Here is a 17993-nt window from a genome sequence, read left to right on the forward strand (position 1 = left end):
AAATAAAATCTTAAAAAAAAAAAAAAAAGAAGAAGAAGAAGAAGGAAGGAAATCCTGTCTCATGCTGCAGTGTGAACTATGAGGACATCATGCTAAGTGAAACAAACTAGTCACCAAAAGACAAGTACATTGGATCCCACTTCTATGAAGTATCTAAAGGAGACGAATTTCCAGGAAGTAGAATGGTGGTAGCCAGGGTGTGGGCGAAGGGAGGGGGAAAAATGGGAGTGGGTCGCTGTATAATAGGTATAGTTCATTTTTCAAGATGAAAACATTCTAGAGATCTGCCACACAGCGATGTGAACATACTGATCACTACTGAAACATACGTTGCATTTCTAAGAGAGTAAATTTCATAATACATGGCTTTGCTATACCACGATTAAGCACAAGAGAGATTTCTAACTGTAGACCCGCATTTTTCAGTTATGTGGTCTCACTAAGCTCAGGCTTCCCTAGTCAAAACTTCATGATGATTGAGTCCAGAGGCAACACATGGACAAGTGCAGTGTCTGGTACCAGATGCTTGCACAAAAAGTGAAAGCAGACGTGATCACCAGCGCCCTGCCCCCCTCCTTTCACGGTGTTCAGGCTCTGAACAGGCTGGATGGCTCCCGAGGTTTCTTACTTCCACAATATGCTCTCAGTTTCGGGTGCCCTGGTGTTCCCCCTCATGTATCAAACTCCCCATCTTTCAAGATATACCAGCACCTGTTGGGAACTCAGTTTTTTCATCTATTAAAAAGGGGGGGGTGGGTAAAAATTTGTCAAGGTCTGCTGGACAGATGAACTGAGATGATTAAAATGAAGGGATTAGAGCCTGGTGCTGTGAACTTAGAAGACAGGCATCAGTGATCAGTAGAATTGCTATTCATTTAAGAGTTTATAGTATGCCGAAGGCTCTATATTCAAGGCTTTTAGCCTTAAATATTCTTGAAAGTCAGACATCAGTTTCCTTCCTTCTGTCCTTACCCCAGCTCTCCTTCAAGTAAGGATGGGGGTAGTCTTTTCCCTCATGATTGAGAAAAGGGCTTTCAGAGCTGCTGGACTCCCTCTGCTATGTCAAATGCTGGTGCTCCCTTTGTCCTCCTCTCATAGAAGAGAGAAGACACAGGAAGGAGGAGATGAGCCACTAGAATCCGTCATTATTGGGGCCATGGGAGCAACTGTGCAAAATTAGGATGGACCCTTTATTTTGTTCTGCTTTACTGTCATCGTCTTTCAATGAGAAGGTTGCATCTTTATTTATTGTTGTTATTGTTATTTTGTTGTTGTTGTTGTTGTTGTTGTTGCTGTTAATAGCACATTTTCAAAAAAAAAATAACATGTAATAAGAGAGCATGACAGAGAAAGCAGATCAAGGCAGGACTCCTTTCGAGTAAGCACAGACAGGAGGCTGTGGGAGATAGGACCCTTTGCCAGGGCCACAGTATGGTAGCCACCTCCAAGACTGTCCCCACAGACCCCTGACTGCGTGTGCAGTCCTGGTGTAGCCTCTCCAACACTGTGTCGGGGTTGGCCTCTATGACCTACAGAACTTGTCAGAACTGACAGTATATGATATCCCAGGTGAGGTCCTAGAGAAGACTGGGGCCTCTGCTTTGTTCTGCTGGATCCCTCACTCGGGGACAGCAATCTGCCACAGTGTGAGAAGACACAAGCAATCCGAAGGACCTGAGGTCCCAGCCGTGCCAGCGTGCCATTCCGAAGCAGATCAAGCCTACCAATGACAGCCACCCTAGCAGACCTCTAACCCTCAACTGCATGAGAGCCCTCCAGATGCAATGCACGACGAAGCTGCTTCCAGATTCCTGCTTCTCAAACTGGACAACCACATAAATGCGTGTTATTTGACGTCACTGGGTTTTGGGGATACCTTGGTATGAAGCAATCAGTAACTGCTACACTTGGGTAGGGAAGGTAGCCTAAGGAACCACTACAGGAGCTAGAGTTCCCAAAAATCACTGCATCAGAAAATCCTGCTAGGTTTCTTCGAGCTATAATGTTCCCAAATTCTAGGGCCTGACATTCAGGGAAGACATTTTAGCAGATTTATATCCTTGAAGGGGCCCAGAAGAAAACCTCTGAGGCTAATAAAATATGAATCCAAATGCTGCAACAGTATCTTCCAATAGCCGGGTGAGCAGGAGAGGTGGCAGGCAAACCCCTCCACTGCTGAGTTATTTCATAAAATTCTCTAAAATGAAGTAAACGCGATAGATCGAAATACTGTGGTTTCCGGGGCCCAGAAAATGAAGGCGCAAGGTGTCAACTTTTATAAACGTAATGCCTAAAGCAAAACAGTGTGCCTGTACTGAGTTAACAAATACACTCACAATCTGGAAGGGAATTTTAAATATAAGTTCTTTTAAAAGAACAGATACATTCTTGCCTCGACCTACTAAGAAATGATTACTCCCCACATAGCTGCTGTAGCCTCCCAAGGTGAAAGACGACCCCCCACTGTGCCTTGTAACCTTGAAGGCTTTGAGATGAGACACTTGCCAGGCACAGCTACCAGAACTGGGGCTCTAAGCTCAGGGGAGTGTGGGTCACAGGTGCTCTAATTAGCAGAGTAGTAAGGCGATGGTTCCAAGTACAGGTTCTTTGTTTTTTCTTTTCTTTTCTTTTTCTTTTTTTTTTTTTTTTAATTTTACTTGAGAGAGTGAGAGAGAATCCACACCCAGAAGCAGAGGGTAGGGGTAGAGGGAGAAGCAGACTCCCTATTGAGCAAAGAGCCCGATGTAGAACTCGATCCCAGGACCCTGGGATCAAGACCTGAGCTGAAGGCAGATGCTTAACCGACTGAGCCACCCAGCCACCACCAAGTACAGGTTCTAAAAGCAAAACGCTTAGGTTTAAATTCGAGCACCACTTCTTCATGGCAGTAAGACTTTGAAATGATTATTGAAACTTTCTTAGCAGCTTTCTAATGTGTCAAATGAAGAAAGTATGCTGTGTGGATCGAATGAGATATTTTATGCAAATTATTTTATGTAAATTTTAGACGGTGTCTGATCTACTTTAAAGGCTGAGTAAATGTTAACTTTTATTACTATTACATTATGACTAAGAAATGAAGCTCAAAGCATGGGGTAAGAGAGACAGATGCCATAATGGTGGTCTCACCTCAAAGAGTACCATTCACCTGACCTCTCACGGTAACAGTATCAATGGTTGTTGTAATTCAAGAACATCCGCCAATTCCCTGACATTCTTCCCACTGAGAGATGGAGTGTGTGCTCTTTCCTGCGAAATTGGGTGAGTCTTTGAGCCTCTCCCAATGAAAAGATTACGCTATCAGCAGAAGTGACACTGTGTGACGCTGAGGCCAGGGCATAAAAACTGTTTCTGTTCTACCCTAGTCACTGGAACACTCGTCCTGAGTCCTCAGCTGCCAGGGAAGCAGCCAACTGCCTGGGGCCGCCATATTGTAGGGAAGTCCAAGCCAGCCGCAGAGACAGACATGGAGAGGCCCTGAGTCTACGACAGGCAAGAAGGAAGTTGGGCAAGCGCCCACTGCTTCAGCACTCACTGTTCAGCTCCAGCCACAAACTAAAGACACACATACGAGGGACCCCAAACCAGAACTGCTCACGGAATCCCTTCCCAAGTCCTTGACACAAGGAAATCATGAGAGCTGATATAATGACTGGTATTGCTTTAAGCCATGACCTTGTAGGTGTTTCTCAGGCAGCATTAGGGAGCTAGAATGCCCAGAATAAGGCTCTGTGATGCTCGTACAGAGTTAGCTTCCCACCTGCTATCCCATTTCACTCCCACAGCTGCACTGGGAAGAACAGATTATAAATTCTCATTTTTGTAATGACGACATAGACTCTAAGAGGGTTGCTGAATTACTCTAGGTCATCTGACCAGTGACCGACAAGGCAAAGACTCCTGCTCAGGAATTCGCACCCCAGTTCCAGTAACTTCTCTGCTGTAGCAGAGCCAACTCCCAGAATGGACCAGAACCAGAAACGCAAGAAAAACACACCTATCCAGACACCCACAAGCGGGAATCCCAGATGATTCTGCTTCAAGTTCTGGGGCGCTCAGAAACCAGCCCTGATGGACACAGCACTGCCCTGACAACAGAGAAAAGCAGAAACAAGACGGACAGCTCTTTGAAGGCCACATAATTAGGAATGATAAGAGGGCACCAGCACTGGCGAGGGCCCATTGTTTCCGTCACCAGGTATCTCAGTTGACAGCCTGGCCATGATTATAAAAGACTTTTCAGAAATACTTGTCATAGCCCGGAGAAGTTTCAGTGCAATGAGGGAAGATGACAATGTCCTCAGTTATGAGGCGCCGGGCTCTGACAGGGCATCAGGACCAGCTTCGGCACTTGTAATGGCCAAGTGTTGCGATGAAGGGAGGTTTCCATTCTGACTCCACTGACTGACACTGCTTGTTTGCCTCTATGGCTTCTTCATTAAAATCTTTAAAGACGCCAGGCGACGGAGACACAGAAAGCAGCTACACTGGAATGGGTACGAAGTCAGCATCTCAAGGTCAAGGTGCCCCCGGAGGAGACCACCTTGAAATAGGCCGCCAGCAGATCAAGCCGTTCAGATTCATCTGTGGCGACTCTGAACAGGGCCAGGGTTTCAGTACAGACAATTCTACCAGAAATAACGTCAAGGGTCTAAGAAGGAACATTTTCAAGACAAGCAAAGAGAAGAAAAACAAAGGAAAGAAGCTTTAATTCTCAGGGGCAAAAGACGAAAAACTAAGTTATGAGAAGAATTAACAATCCCCAGGTTTGAATCCCTTTATACTGGTCTCAACCCATGTGATAAGGAATGTCCACTGTTACCATAACATCTGTTCTCTCTGGCAGCAGAGCTCCAAAATGCTAGTGGAGAATGTGGCTTCCTCGAGTAAAAACCCACCTTTTCCAGGCTCCCTTGCAGCTAGGTGGCCGCTCCTGGTAGCCCCACAGCATAGTTTTTCCATCAGTGTGCTCCAAGAGAAGGGATTGTGACATGTCGAACACGTGTTACGGGGGGAAGCGGCATGCCCCCACCTGACCACTGTGGCTTTCCTGTCAGCTGTGGAGATAGGACCAAAGCTCGGGCACTCATCATGGACAGGACGACCTTGGGAACGCCAGGCAAGCAAACTGAGCAAAACATCACTGAAACCCACGTCCCCAAAACGGACATCCCTACTTAAGATGCCTCCAGACTTTTCTAGCACAAAGAGAAATAAGACGCAAGGTCATTGTTTTGGTGGGATCACCTTGAAATCGAACGCCAACAAGTCCTTTAGAATTTGCCTCTGGCTCTAATATTTATTGTCATCACTGATGTAGTACGAACCAGGCAGGAGGTTCATTTTTCTCGGGGGTTTACAAACGAGGAAACCGAGACATGGAAAAAGAATGTAACTTGCTGAGTGCCACATAGCTATTAAGCAGGGCACGGGGCCAGGATTTAGGCTCGGGTCTCCCAGCTTCAGGAGCTGTTTTGTCTACACTACTCTGGGGGGGCGCTCCGGGCAGAAGTCCTCTTTAGAAATAGAATGTGTCTCTCAGGAAACGGCACAGGGGAGACAGACTGTCTTAGGAAGAGAAAGCCTGCACCTTCTCCCTCTGCTCCACTTGCCCCTTCCCCCCTTTTCTGCCTTTCTTATTTCCATTTTTCACCTCCTTGATCCTCAGTCAGTGCTCTGAGTCAGCCTGAATCACAACATGGTAAATACACTTCCTCCCTCTGGGCTTTCCCACCGAGTGGGCAGGGTTCCGTCGCCCACTCTGAGCGGACACCAGGGCTCTAACCAGAGAGCAGAGAACCTGCAAGAAAGCCAGCGAGCCTTCTCCCAGGTAAGAAGAGAAGTCCCCTGAATTAGGGTCCTCCCAAACCAGCCAGAAGCACGGGAGTCCGTTAGCACGGCCGAGTCTTCACTTTCAAAGGCGCAAGAGATGTTCAGGACCACAGGCCCCTGGCGACAGCTGTGGCAGAATAAATGGATGGGACCCGGCACGTGGGCAGAGCTGAACCAACGCGCGGCATTTAACACCTCCTGACATTTGAATTTCTTGAGCATCTCTTTTCTGTGTCCCACCTCATCAGGAGAACCAGAAGGGGAGTTTTGTCTCTTTTTTGTTCAGTGGTATTTCCCAGCACAGAGAACGGTGTGAGACACAGGACAGAGGCTCAGGGACCGTTCGCGGAATGAAAGAACGAAGGCTAACCCAGAGCAACCATTCCCCGGCCCAGGCTCTCTGGGCTTCCTGAGCGATCAACTCCCCGTGTGCTGCATTCTTTCTCGCTGGGACGATGCTTTCCTTCACATCTTGTAAGCTCACGTGTACACTCTCGCTGGATCTCCTCCATCCACCACTGTCCACCTCTCCACACCTCAGCCGGGCTTGAGAAGCCACGAGAAATCCTACTAGACACAGGGGACCCTCCTCCTTCACTGCTGCCCTTCCCCAGAATGGAGTCTACGATGCTTAGTAGGCCCCACATTCCCCTGGGACAGACCGTATAGTACCAGTAACATAACTAATAACCACCCTCCCACGAACAACGTACTACAGTCCACCGGGTGTTTTCAGGGAGGTCTCAAGTCTCACATTCTGACCATGTGGCCAGGAAATGGAATCAAGCGGCAGCAGGTAATGTAGCTAACTACAAATAAAAAGTAACCATAATCGATGGGGCGCCTGGGTGGCTTAGTCGGTTGGGAGTTCAACTCTTTGATTTAGGCTTGGGTCATGGTCTCTGTGTTGTGGGATCGAGCCCTGCCTCAGGCTCTGTGCTGAGCGCGGAGCCTGCCCGAGGATTCGCTCTCTCCTTCTACCCACCCCCTCACCTCCACTGCTTGCACACATGCTGTCTCTCAAAAAAAAAAAAAAATACCATAATTGAGAACATATCATGTATCAGGCACTGTTACTAGCTTTATATGACCCATCCCATCTAGTTCTCATAAATCCTCCATGAAGCAGGAACTTTTTTTTCAGATTTATTGATGAGATATCTGAAGTTCAGAGAGGTTAGGTAACTTGCTCAAGCACTCACAGCAGAAACCACTGGAGCTGGGATATGAAGTCAGGCTTTTCTGGGTCACAAAAGGCCTTGCTCTTAATTCCTGTCCTTGGGAATGGGAAGAAGCAGGACAGGTGTGTGCGCATGTGCGTGTTCTGTGCAGACGTAAGCACACATGCACAAATGAGAAGGATGAGGATGGCAGGGAGAGGGAGTGGTAAGTTTTCCCAACGTCCAGAAAGTTCCTAATACGGAAAGCATACTCTAAGGTGGGGGGCAGGATATTAAGCTATAAAAGTTAAACCACCGCCTTAGTGAAGCAACAAGTGTCTGGTTCTAAACTCCAGAAGCTGATTATAAAGTGAGAAGGAGGCCAAGGGAATTGGCCAACAGGGCCACTACTCCATGTGCACCACTCATACTATAGTCTAAGTAAGAAGCATCCCCAGGATGGATGACAAATCCTGAGTGGGTCAAAATGAACAGCCAAGAAACAAGCAGTAGTTTCCTTCCCTTTGCTCTTCTTAACTTTATCTCTGTGGTGGAAGCCCTCTTGTGCCCATTTTTCAGATGGTAAGACCAAGGCCCAGAGAGGCTAAAGGACTGGCCAGCCCGCACAGCAAGGTTATGGATGGTGCCAGATTCACACTGGGGCCGAGCCAGGGATGCCGGCGTTTTCAAGGCAACCTGCCTGGGTTGCCAGGTGACACCTGTGAGGGGTGAGGGCCAAGGGGCCTCTCGGGATGCTCCTTACCTCACACTTCTCCACGACCGGCTGCTGCCCGCACTCAGAGCTGTTGCCAGCCACGATGCCGGCGCGGAGGTTCTCGCTGTCGCCAGTACCCTCTTCCATGGAGTAGGTCTTGGAGTGGTTGCCGTGGCGGTGGGCTGGGGCGCGGCCCTGCGCCAAGCTGAGCTGCCGCCGCAGTGCACGGTTCTCCTCCTCCACCTCGCGCACGCGCACCTCCAGGCTCTCGCGCTCCCGCTGGCTGGCGGCCGCATACCTGGGGCTGTGCGGCTGTGACTCCAGAGGCGACAGGGACACCGGCTTCCCATCTGGAGGAGGTGGTGGGCGGGGGGGAGACCAGGTTAGTCCAGACCAAACAGCCCGCGAGCCCTGACCCACGCCCCACGCATCTGTCACTGCAGCTCCTGCAAATAATATATATGTTATATTATAAATATATGTATTATATTACAAATAAATCCACCCAGACTGACCTGGGGACAAAGCTGAGAACAGAAGGACTTAACTACGGTGATAAAAACGAGCATAATGTTTAGAGAAGACAATCATAATTTTTCCTAATGAAACACACTGTCTTCCTTCCCTGCTTGGCACATGTCCAGGTAGACATTCTTGTTCTCTATAAAATACGAATATGAAGGACTAGCAGGTAAAGGAGAAAGAAGAAAAGGAGAAAATGGAAGACAACAAAAAGGAGTAAAAAGAACAAATATTAATCATGACAAGGTTTATTTCGTTCTTCCTCTGTGAACTCCTGTTCATCCTTCAAGACCCTGTTTCAGAAGCCTCCAGTCCCACGGGAAGCTTTCTTCGGTGTGCCAGCAAAATCTTTTTCAGGCTGTTCGAACACACTTTTTGTACATATCACTATGAAAAACGTGTACCCATCAAACTGTACTTGGTCAATCGTTTTAGGGAATGTTTCCTGCGAAGACTGTTCAATGAGAACAAAGAACGGGTCGTACTTCTCTTTGTGGTAAGGTATCATACCATCTGATGCAAATGCCGTAAGGGTGGATACGTGCGTCCAAGCCAAGAGTCAAATAATCAAAGTGCAATAAAAAAGAAGAAAGGAGGAGTGTAATTAACAAGGTTTTCCCAGAAAAGCAGTCACCATTGCCAGCAACACACCTTTTGACCATCATACACAGAGAGGATGGTAGGTCTCCCAAGTCACACAACCAGAACATGGTGGTATCAGAATTTGTACCCAGGTCTCTCCTGAGCCTGAACCTGTACATGCTCCGATTAAACACAGTTTCATAATCAGCCCTATAGAGCGCTATGAATTTTTTAAAAATTTTATTAATGTAAAATCCCCATTTCCCAAAGATACTCAGCACGCCACACCTTGTATACAAGGGCACCGGGGACAGGACAAAGCCAAAGCTGTCACTCCCCTCTGTTCCTGTGCTGTCGAAATCCCGAGACCCTTCTAGACGACCAAGCAAAAATGACCTCTTTAGAAAATTATCCTCTCTTAGCTGCCTGCCAAAACAAAAAAAACCAAAAAAAACAAAAAACCCCACAGTTTCTCTTTTTCCACACTTGGGGTTTTTCTTCTTCCTGCCCAGACCCCACTGAGCTTCCAAACTGTCCCAGAGAGTCTCTGTGACTCATAAAACTTGACGATCAAAGGAAGCAATGAATAACACCCCGGTGTGCCTGGGTGCCTTCACAAACACGACTCATTCTTCTCCCTCTTAATCACCTCAGGGTTAAACGCCTGAGCTCCTGGCCCTCTCCCATGAATGCAGCAGGCATTAATGCAACAGGCATCTCGGACTCGCTGAATTCCACTGCCTGGGACCACAGATCAAAGGCCGAAGCAGAGTGTGCGGGCGCACTAAATCACAGGTTGATTAGGGCTGTACGGACACTGTACAAGCTCTGACCAACTTTTGAAACCCGTCTCCCTGTTTGGTAAAAAAACAAAAACAAAAACAAAAACAAAAAAAACCACACACAAAAAACAAACAACAACAACAAAACCAGTTCCACCGAGGATGGAAACAAAGAGGTCACTGATGGCAACTGTGTTTCCTCAACTGCCATCAACCCTTCAAGCCGGGGTGCGGAGAGATGAGCATCCAGCTTCTGGCAGAAGGCAGAGGTACGCTTCTGTGAGGGGCCGCTACCGATCTGGGTAGCGCTGGGTAGTTCACGCTGATAATGTCTTAGGCGATCGCAGCCAAAGCGGGTGGCAACGGGTGTCCCCGTTACGGATGAGGAAACAGACTCTATAAACATTTAAGCTTTCGCATTGTGGTACAGGGGGACTGCAACTAAGGTCTCCATGACTGTATGGGGCCCCATTTCTACCTTTATGCTGTTACAGGTGCAGATGCTCTGGGGCCTGTGGGGTCTTCTTCCTTATGAAAAAAGCAAAACAAACAAACAAACAAAAAACCCTGGGGACATTTGGGGAGGAGCCCGGCAAGCTCTGGAAATACACTAGGGTCCCAGAAGCTCTGCAAAATTCACAACAAAGGGGAGCAAGAAATTTGTTCTTTTGGATGTACTGCTTAAATGTTGTGAGCTCCGAAACAGGAGCAGAAATGCTAACCTGTATGGTCACTAACACAACATAAAAAAAAAAAAAAAAAAAAAAGAAAGAAAAGTAAAGAAAAAGAAAGAGAAATGTTAACCTCACAGACACGATGGGAGGTTTAAATAAGATATGGAAATACAAAGCTCTGAGCACTTTGCCTCTCACTGGCAATAGTTTCAGTAAGAGGAGGTAGTATTAGGGGTAAGATACGGTGATAACATAAATTAGGTTGTTATTTTCTTAACACTGGGCTGTTCTCTAATATATGGGAGAAAAGAGCCGAGAAACCTTGGCTGTTTTGATCTGTGGCATCTCTGAACCTTCTTCCCTTCAGCCTCAGGCAGGTTCAAGTTCATCCAGAAGCAAAGTGGAAGAGTAGGCAGGCCTCCCACAGGGACCTCATCCCTTCCTCTGGCTCTGCCCCTGAGAGCCCCCCGTTTTGCATACCCATGATTCTTTGATTATGTGCTTATAAATAAAGGCATAATTATGTAATCCCCAAGCAATTACAATTCCAGGGGTGGCAAGGGGGGCAATGCTATATGAACAGTCTACCCTTCTTTAGACCCCAGATGGTTTTAACCACAGTTCACTCTTAAAGGCCTGCAGGTGTTTTCTGTCTTTAAAGCCCTATAGATTTGTCACCAAAGACAACACACAAAATAATAAATGCCAGGCCTTAAGGAGGGGAACCGATGTTTGGAAAGGCAATACGTCTGCTGTGCCCTGCACCTGACATATAAGAAGTACTCAATCAACAGCGGAATTGGGATTTCTGGTTTGTTCTAAAGGTATAGGGCTATCCTAAGCTGGCCCCGTCGTCCTCTTCCTTGGCCAGGTTCCGCTTCGAGAAGGAAATCTCCCAGAGCTGTGCTGCAGGGCCCTCTCCACTCGAACTTTCCCTGGCTCCGTGTGCACACAGACTGTCTCTACCCCAGGGGACGGACCCCACTGCTGCCCCATACACGAGCGGCCTGTTGCTCAGGCGTGTTCATGGCTCTTTCTAATTTTACTCATCCTGACTCCTGCTTTTGTTCCTGGACTACTTACTCCTCTCTCTGGCTCCTGACCTCTTTGTTCTGGCTTGTCCTGGCCCTCTGGGGGAAGAAAGGAGGAAGGGTTAGGACAGCGAAAGGCTGGCTTTTTAGAGGTGGTCTGCACTTCCCAGTGATGTCCTGTGGGCTCTGGGTCTCTCCTGGGAGCACTCTCCCTAGCTTTTAAAGGTCAATTTTTACCCTTCATACTTCCCCTGCTGCAGAACAGTTTAGGGACTCTGATGGTTCATTTTATGTGTCAACTTGACTGAACCACGGCGTGTCCAGATAATTTGGTCAAGCGTTAATCTGGATGTTTCTGGAGGAGCTTAACATTTGAATCACTACATTAAGCAGACTGCCCTCCCTCGTGTGGGTGGGCCTCATCCGATCAGTTGAAGGCCTTGACGGAACAAAAGGGCTGACCTTCCCCCAAGTAAGAGATTTCCCCCCAGCCTTCAAACTGGGATATTTTTTTTTTTCCTTCTGCTTTTGGATTTGAACTGAAACATTTGGCTCTTCCTAGGTCTGGAGCCTTCCAGCCTTTTGAATGGAACTATATCAGCGGCTTTCCTGGGTCTCTAGCTTGCCAACTTACCCTGCAGATCTTGGGACTTGCCCATCTCCATAACTGCATGAGCCAATTATTTATAATAACTCTTTACACACACACACGCACGCACACATACCCTCTTCCTCTATTTCTCTGGAGAACCCTGACAAATGCAGGGACCAGGAACAGTCCACAGATCATACTTTGAGTGGCACTGCCCATAGCTGGCCTTCCAAACCCCAGGGCCTGGCACACTGCCTGTACCTAACAAACATTTGAGGAAGGGAGGAAGGGAAGGGCTGGCATCTAGAACTACAAAAATGGCATAAAAATTGCCCTAGCAAATCTTAAACTACCAGATACTTAAAAAGTGGCCTCATTATAAACACACACACACACACACACACACACACAAGTAACTTTATTGTAATATTAAATGCTAGGGAATGAGGGAGAGATAATCAAGAAAACCAAGCAAATCAAGTAGACTTGTTAGGAGTCTGGAATTCAGAGTAAGAAGGAACTAAATTTAAATTATGGTTCCACTTACTAATAAACCTAGGCAAAAGACTTAACCTGTGACTCCATGTTTCCACATGTAAAATGGGGGATGTGTATGTGTGTATATGTAAATTACCTAGCATCAGGCCTATTTAAAGTAGATACATAAATTCTCCATTTCCTCCCAACCTACTCCATGAAACCAGGAAGCAGGACATGTAAAGAAAACAGCAGAAAGGACCCCTCATTTCTGAGCCCCTTTACCTTTGCTTCTCTGTTACTTTTCCTTCCAGGTTCTGTATTTCATATACACACAGTCTGTCTGTACACGTGTCACACCCCAGTCACATAATGCCTCTATGCGCTGGCCCGCGGTTCAGCCCACTTTGAGTTTAAAATGTCAAAGGAAAACATTATTCAAAAGCTTAGTCGACAACATCCTCCTCCTCCCTCCAAAATTCTCAACAAACATGAATTTATCAGCAGATTTGAATCTCTGAATCCACTTGAGATGAATGCTCTGAATTAAGAATCAAAACATCTAAGACGGAGAACAAAAAAGGTAAATTGAAAATCAACCTCCGTGCAGTGTGGTGATAGAGATTAGGGACTTGCCATCCAAAACGTTCTAAGTGACAATCTGAACAATTTGTGTGCACCGAACCTCTCTGGATCTCTCCAGGGGGCTGGTGTCAGGTGCCATGAAACCCACGGCTTGCACGTGGACAGAACAGGACTGCGAGGCTCACTAACGCTGGCACACCAGGACCTGGGCGGGCCTCCCAGGCCCGAAGTCACCCACAGAGGGGACTCCTACCAGCCCCCTCCAGTGGTGACAGACCTAGATCTCTCAAGCCAAGGACAACAAAATCCTGCACCATGCCCAGATTTCAGGAAGTCTGTCCTCCTGCATCATTCTACCCATGAGGAAGACGCTGCATCCTTAACCTTTCTAGAGCAAAATCCCCCTACGTACAATCTGTCACCAGGGCCTGCAGATTATTCCTCATACTTGAAGCACTTGCTTTGCTCCCTGTTATTTCAAACATCCCATCCCAAACCAAATCTTTTAATCTTATCCTAAGACGCGGGTCAGATTTTTTCTGTAAATGCCCAGAAAATAAATATGGTTTACTCTGAAGGCAACCCAGCCTCTGATTCAAGTAGTCCACTCTGCCGGTTCAGCACAAAAGGAGCCAGAGAAATGTGTAACACGTGGGCATGGCTGTGTTCCAATAAAACTTTATTTACAAAAACAAGCAGTGGGCCAGATTTGGCTCATAGGCCCTAGTTTGTGAACCCTTGTCCTAAGAACCCTGGCCTCCAATCTCTCCCTGTTTCTGCCATCCTCACTCACGGATGCCCACGATAATGTTCTTTAACCCTATTCCTACTGCATTCTGCAGTTTTTGACAGTGCACAGAACTTCATCTACTTCAAGGTCATCAGTCAAATTCAACAAACACTCATTCACGGTTCCTAGTGAGTACATGTCCAGTGTGTGGAATCCATGTGTGCCAACTCATTTAATTTAGCAAGACTGTAATGAAGCAGGTATTCTCGCTATGCTGGCTTGACAATGAGAGCGGAAAACAAAACAAGAAATAAGACACACGAGTTAACTTGTTCAATGTCATCCCAGCAGCAAATGGCAGAGGGAGCATCTTGGCTCCAGATCAATTGCCCCTTTTTGCTCCAAATCAGAATGTCCTGATCATCCCCTCTCTCAACAGCTCCAGTCTAATTGTGTGTTGTTCCTGCTTCATTTCCTGGTCCCTTAGGCCAGTGGTTCTCAGTCCTGGCTGCCATTACAATCCCCTGGGTAATTTTTTACAAATATTGATATGCACAGGCCCCATCCCCGATGACTGAGCTCAGAATCTCTGGAGGTGGGAATCTAGTTAGTATTTTTAGCAGCAGCCACCCTCATGGGGGTCCCCCTGTAGAGTCAAGATTGAGAAACACTGGTTTAGGCATTTCCCTCCATCCTCTGTATAAGACACCATAAACACCATTTGCAACAACACCTGCTGGCTCCTGAAGGCAAATTTAAGAAACGGCTCAGATGCAAAGGAAGTCTTGCATTCCCACACTTAATTCCAGTTTTGCTCTGACCCTGGGCCCCAGTTTCCCGGCCCGTGTCTCTACTGTATTCTTAGAACCGCTCTATTGTGTAACCCAGGACCTTCCTAATTTCCTAGAAACTAGGCTGTCCAATGTTCTAGTTACTTCAAGCTTGGGGTTGTTTTGATTCTGTCAATGCCCTTCCTTCTGAGCTCCACTGGAACTCTTTCCAGAGCAGCTCCCCGTTGCCCCCAACCACCCACTCCAGCTGCCAGACCTTCCAGCTTCCCTGGGTCCAGACTTGGGGTCTTGGGGGTCAACAGATCACTTTGTGCCAAATGAATTCTCCAATTTCTCACCTTCCATATAGGGCTGTGTTCAGTTTAAAAAAAAAAAAGAAAAAGAAAAAGAAATGCTTAAGCACAATCCTCTCCTTTTTAATTAACATAAAAATTTCACATCTTCTTTTAATACATTTTAAATCACAAAATAAATATTGCAGCCAGAGTCACTTTAGAAAATTTTAGAGAACTCCATTTCATCTTAAATGTCTCACTTTCTTTTTTTTTTTTTTTTTTTTTTTTAACATTTTGATCGCAGGATGCCTATGGGACAGCTGCATCTGAGATGGCACTAATTCTGGGCAGTTTACAAGCCAGAGTAAGACATGGGCCTCAGCCTGGACATCTTCCTAATTCCAGAACTGTGGAACCAGATCTGCGGTAGGGAGGAAAATGGCAGCAGTAATAGGCAGAGAGGCTGCTCACTTGTTATGGGGTAAACAGGGAACATTTTACCCAAAAATTCCCCAAAGTGATTTTCTGGAAGTTGTCTTGGCAACCAAAGCAAACTTGAGTTCCAGCAAAGACCTTGGAGATCTTCTGGCAAAGACTGAACAACAGTTAAGAAAACTGTTCCCCACAAGCTTCTAAAAAGAATTTGCAACCACAAAGCCACAGAAAGAAGCCTGGCTCTGCTTTGTCATAATAGGTTAGATGCAATTTGACTTCTCTCCTCCATGAAAGTATTTTCCAGAACCTCGTGTCTTAAAGAGCTTAAGTTTAGAAAATGACATTTTTAGGGGCACCTGGGTGGCTCAGTGGGTTAAGCCTCTGCCTTCGGCTCAGGTCATGATCCCAGTGTCCTGGGATCGAGCCCACATCAGGCTCTCTGCTCAGCAGGGAGCATGCTTCCTCCTCTCTCTCTGCCTGCCTCTCTGCCTACTTGTGATCTCTGTCTGTCAAATAAATAAATAAAAGCTTAAATAAAAAAAAAATAAAATGACATTTTTAGCACCAATTTGCTGTACCCATAGCTGGGTTTTTGCTCTAGGTGCTTAAAGTATATCTTAATGAGCAATGATATCAGTGTTTTGCCCCTTGAAACTCTAGGTTCAAGGACCTCAAAGATTCAAATGTTTTTTTTTTGCCAAATATCCTAAGTTCTGAAAGTTCAAGGCAGCTGGTCTTTGAATTACTAGTCTTGCAGCAGAGTACCCAAGTCTTTCCACTTCTAAATCTGGCCAATCCTAGCTCTCTTCAATGTCAAAGGAGTCTTAAGTATGGAGAGAAGGACTTTGTCAGTAGCATTCAAAGCATCACCAAACCTGGCAAAGGATAAGGTATACAGTGCTTTATTTATTTATTTTTTAATATAATTGCACAATTTGACAGCAGGGTCCAGTTCTTTTATATCACCAGGTGGTTTAGGAAACAACTACTGGACACAGCATGTCCCGGAAAATGTAAGTAGATATTCGCTCCATATCTGAAAAATCAATGAGTGTGTGAGAGCATAATTCACATTCCAAACATCTCTGATTAGCTTCTGTCCCCATTTAACTCACTGAATTCAATCCCTTTTTGCATGGCCTCAAAGACACCCTGCTTTAGTGGTGGTCTCTAGTGGCTGAGTTTGGAAGACAGTGTTTCCCCTTGAAAGGATCTGGAGTCACACTTCATAGGCAAGCAACAGTTAAACACAATCCCCTTTAATGGGAGAATCATCAAAACTACAAGCAAAACTGGCATGATTTTATCCTTTGCAAAGCATGAATTGGCCATCCTCACCAGAGTCATTAACACACTCCCTAACTCAGAAATATTTCAAAATTTCTTTGTTATTTTCTCTTTGGCAGTACTAAAGATGAGAGATTCCCTAAGTAGTTTTCCACCAATCCATTTTTTTCCCCCAAATCCTAGCAATAAATGTGTTATTTTATATGAAATATTCATGGCCCTTATAAAACCCTACTAATACGTTCCAAGAGCGGCAAATCCTATGTGCCAGGGAGAACCATGTTTTATAGTAAAAATTTTCAATGAGGTCTGATTTTTTCCAACTAAAATCTTGTTCAAATTAACAGAGCCACATGGGATGACTCTCTAGCAAGGTTTTAAAATTTTTACATTTGTCACACTAAGGATGTTGAAAGCTATCCTTTTCTAAATATGTGAATCCCTACTCACCATAAAACTCAAACTGTCATTTTTGGTAGCCATATTAATTTACCAAAAAGGATTTTTTTTTTTTTTTTAATGGGGAGTGTTGACAGTAATATCCGGTTTGGATTGCAGAGGGCTGATTTCCCTGGCAGACAACAGGTGCTTCAAGGATACCAGGCAAATCGGCAAAACCCTGGCCCCCTCCCTTCCTGCTCCTTGGCTCTTCCTGCCCAGTGCTTCTAGGTCATTCTCCTTCAGGAGTGGAACATCCCAGGGAAAGTCAGCTCTATGGAAAAGAATTAGGGAGTCTTGTACAAAGGATCCAAAAGAATGACTGCTTTATATCCTGAGTGTGTCTTTAATCAAGGTACATCCAACATGAACGATGGGGCTTTGCTCTCCTGGGGAGGGAGAGGGTCTTACAGACAGCACACTCAGACTTCACCATTCTCCTCTGTGTTTGCAGGACTGCACTCTCAGGAATGCCTTGGGTCTATAACAGGGAAACTCCATGTAAAACAGGACTCGAAGTCTTGAGTGCTCTTCTTACCCTATGGCAGGGATGGCACTTGGTCTGCTGCTCTGAAATGAGGCACATGCCAATTTGGAGCAAAACCTCTCTTCCGCTGTGGTGCATGGAAGTGAGGATTTACATAAGAGAAACATCCTTGCTCCCATTTCTGGTGTTTCGGGAGATCTAGTGTGAGTGAGGACTGGCTTGAGCTGCATCGTATTTTTTTGGTCCCTTCCACAAACCCATCTCCTCTATAGGCAACTGGTTTTGAGACAAAGTCACTGCCCTCTGCACACAACCTCACCCACCTGCCTGCAGATATCACGCTGTGTGCAAGGCACAGTGGGCCAGGGGAACCCAACTCTGGCCTGCAGTGCTCCTGATCCAGTTCTATCTGGTAACACACTAGAAGGAAGGGGCTGGCAGGCAGGCCAGCAGAGAGGGTGGCGAAAGACCAGTAGGGCTCTTGGTTGACATGGGTTAACGTGAGCAACGGCCACGGAGCCCACCGATGGCACGAGCAGCTGCCACGCGGAATATTCTAACACATTTCAAAAAGAAGAGGAAGCAAGGATTTTTGTGA

At 46.3% G+C, this 17993-nt stretch overlaps 1 protein-coding gene across 1 annotated transcript in view; it reads right to left on the minus strand.

The window, feature by feature from the left end:
• LARGE1 (LARGE xylosyl- and glucuronyltransferase 1) overlaps positions 1-17993 on the minus strand; it is a 520460-nt gene that overhangs the window by 283675 nt on the left and 218792 nt on the right. Inside the window, exon 3 of the mRNA XM_032836533.1 lies at positions 7756-8057. Coding sequence (XP_032692424.1) covers positions 7756-8057 — 302 coding nt within the window. The remainder of the gene's footprint in view (positions 1-7755; positions 8058-17993) is intronic.

This window comes from Lontra canadensis, unplaced genomic scaffold (assembly GCF_010015895.1).
Source record: "Lontra canadensis isolate GAN:19392208 unplaced genomic scaffold, GSC_riverotter_1.0 scaffold93, whole genome shotgun sequence".
Taxonomy (NCBI): domain Eukaryota; kingdom Metazoa; phylum Chordata; class Mammalia; order Carnivora; family Mustelidae; genus Lontra; species Lontra canadensis.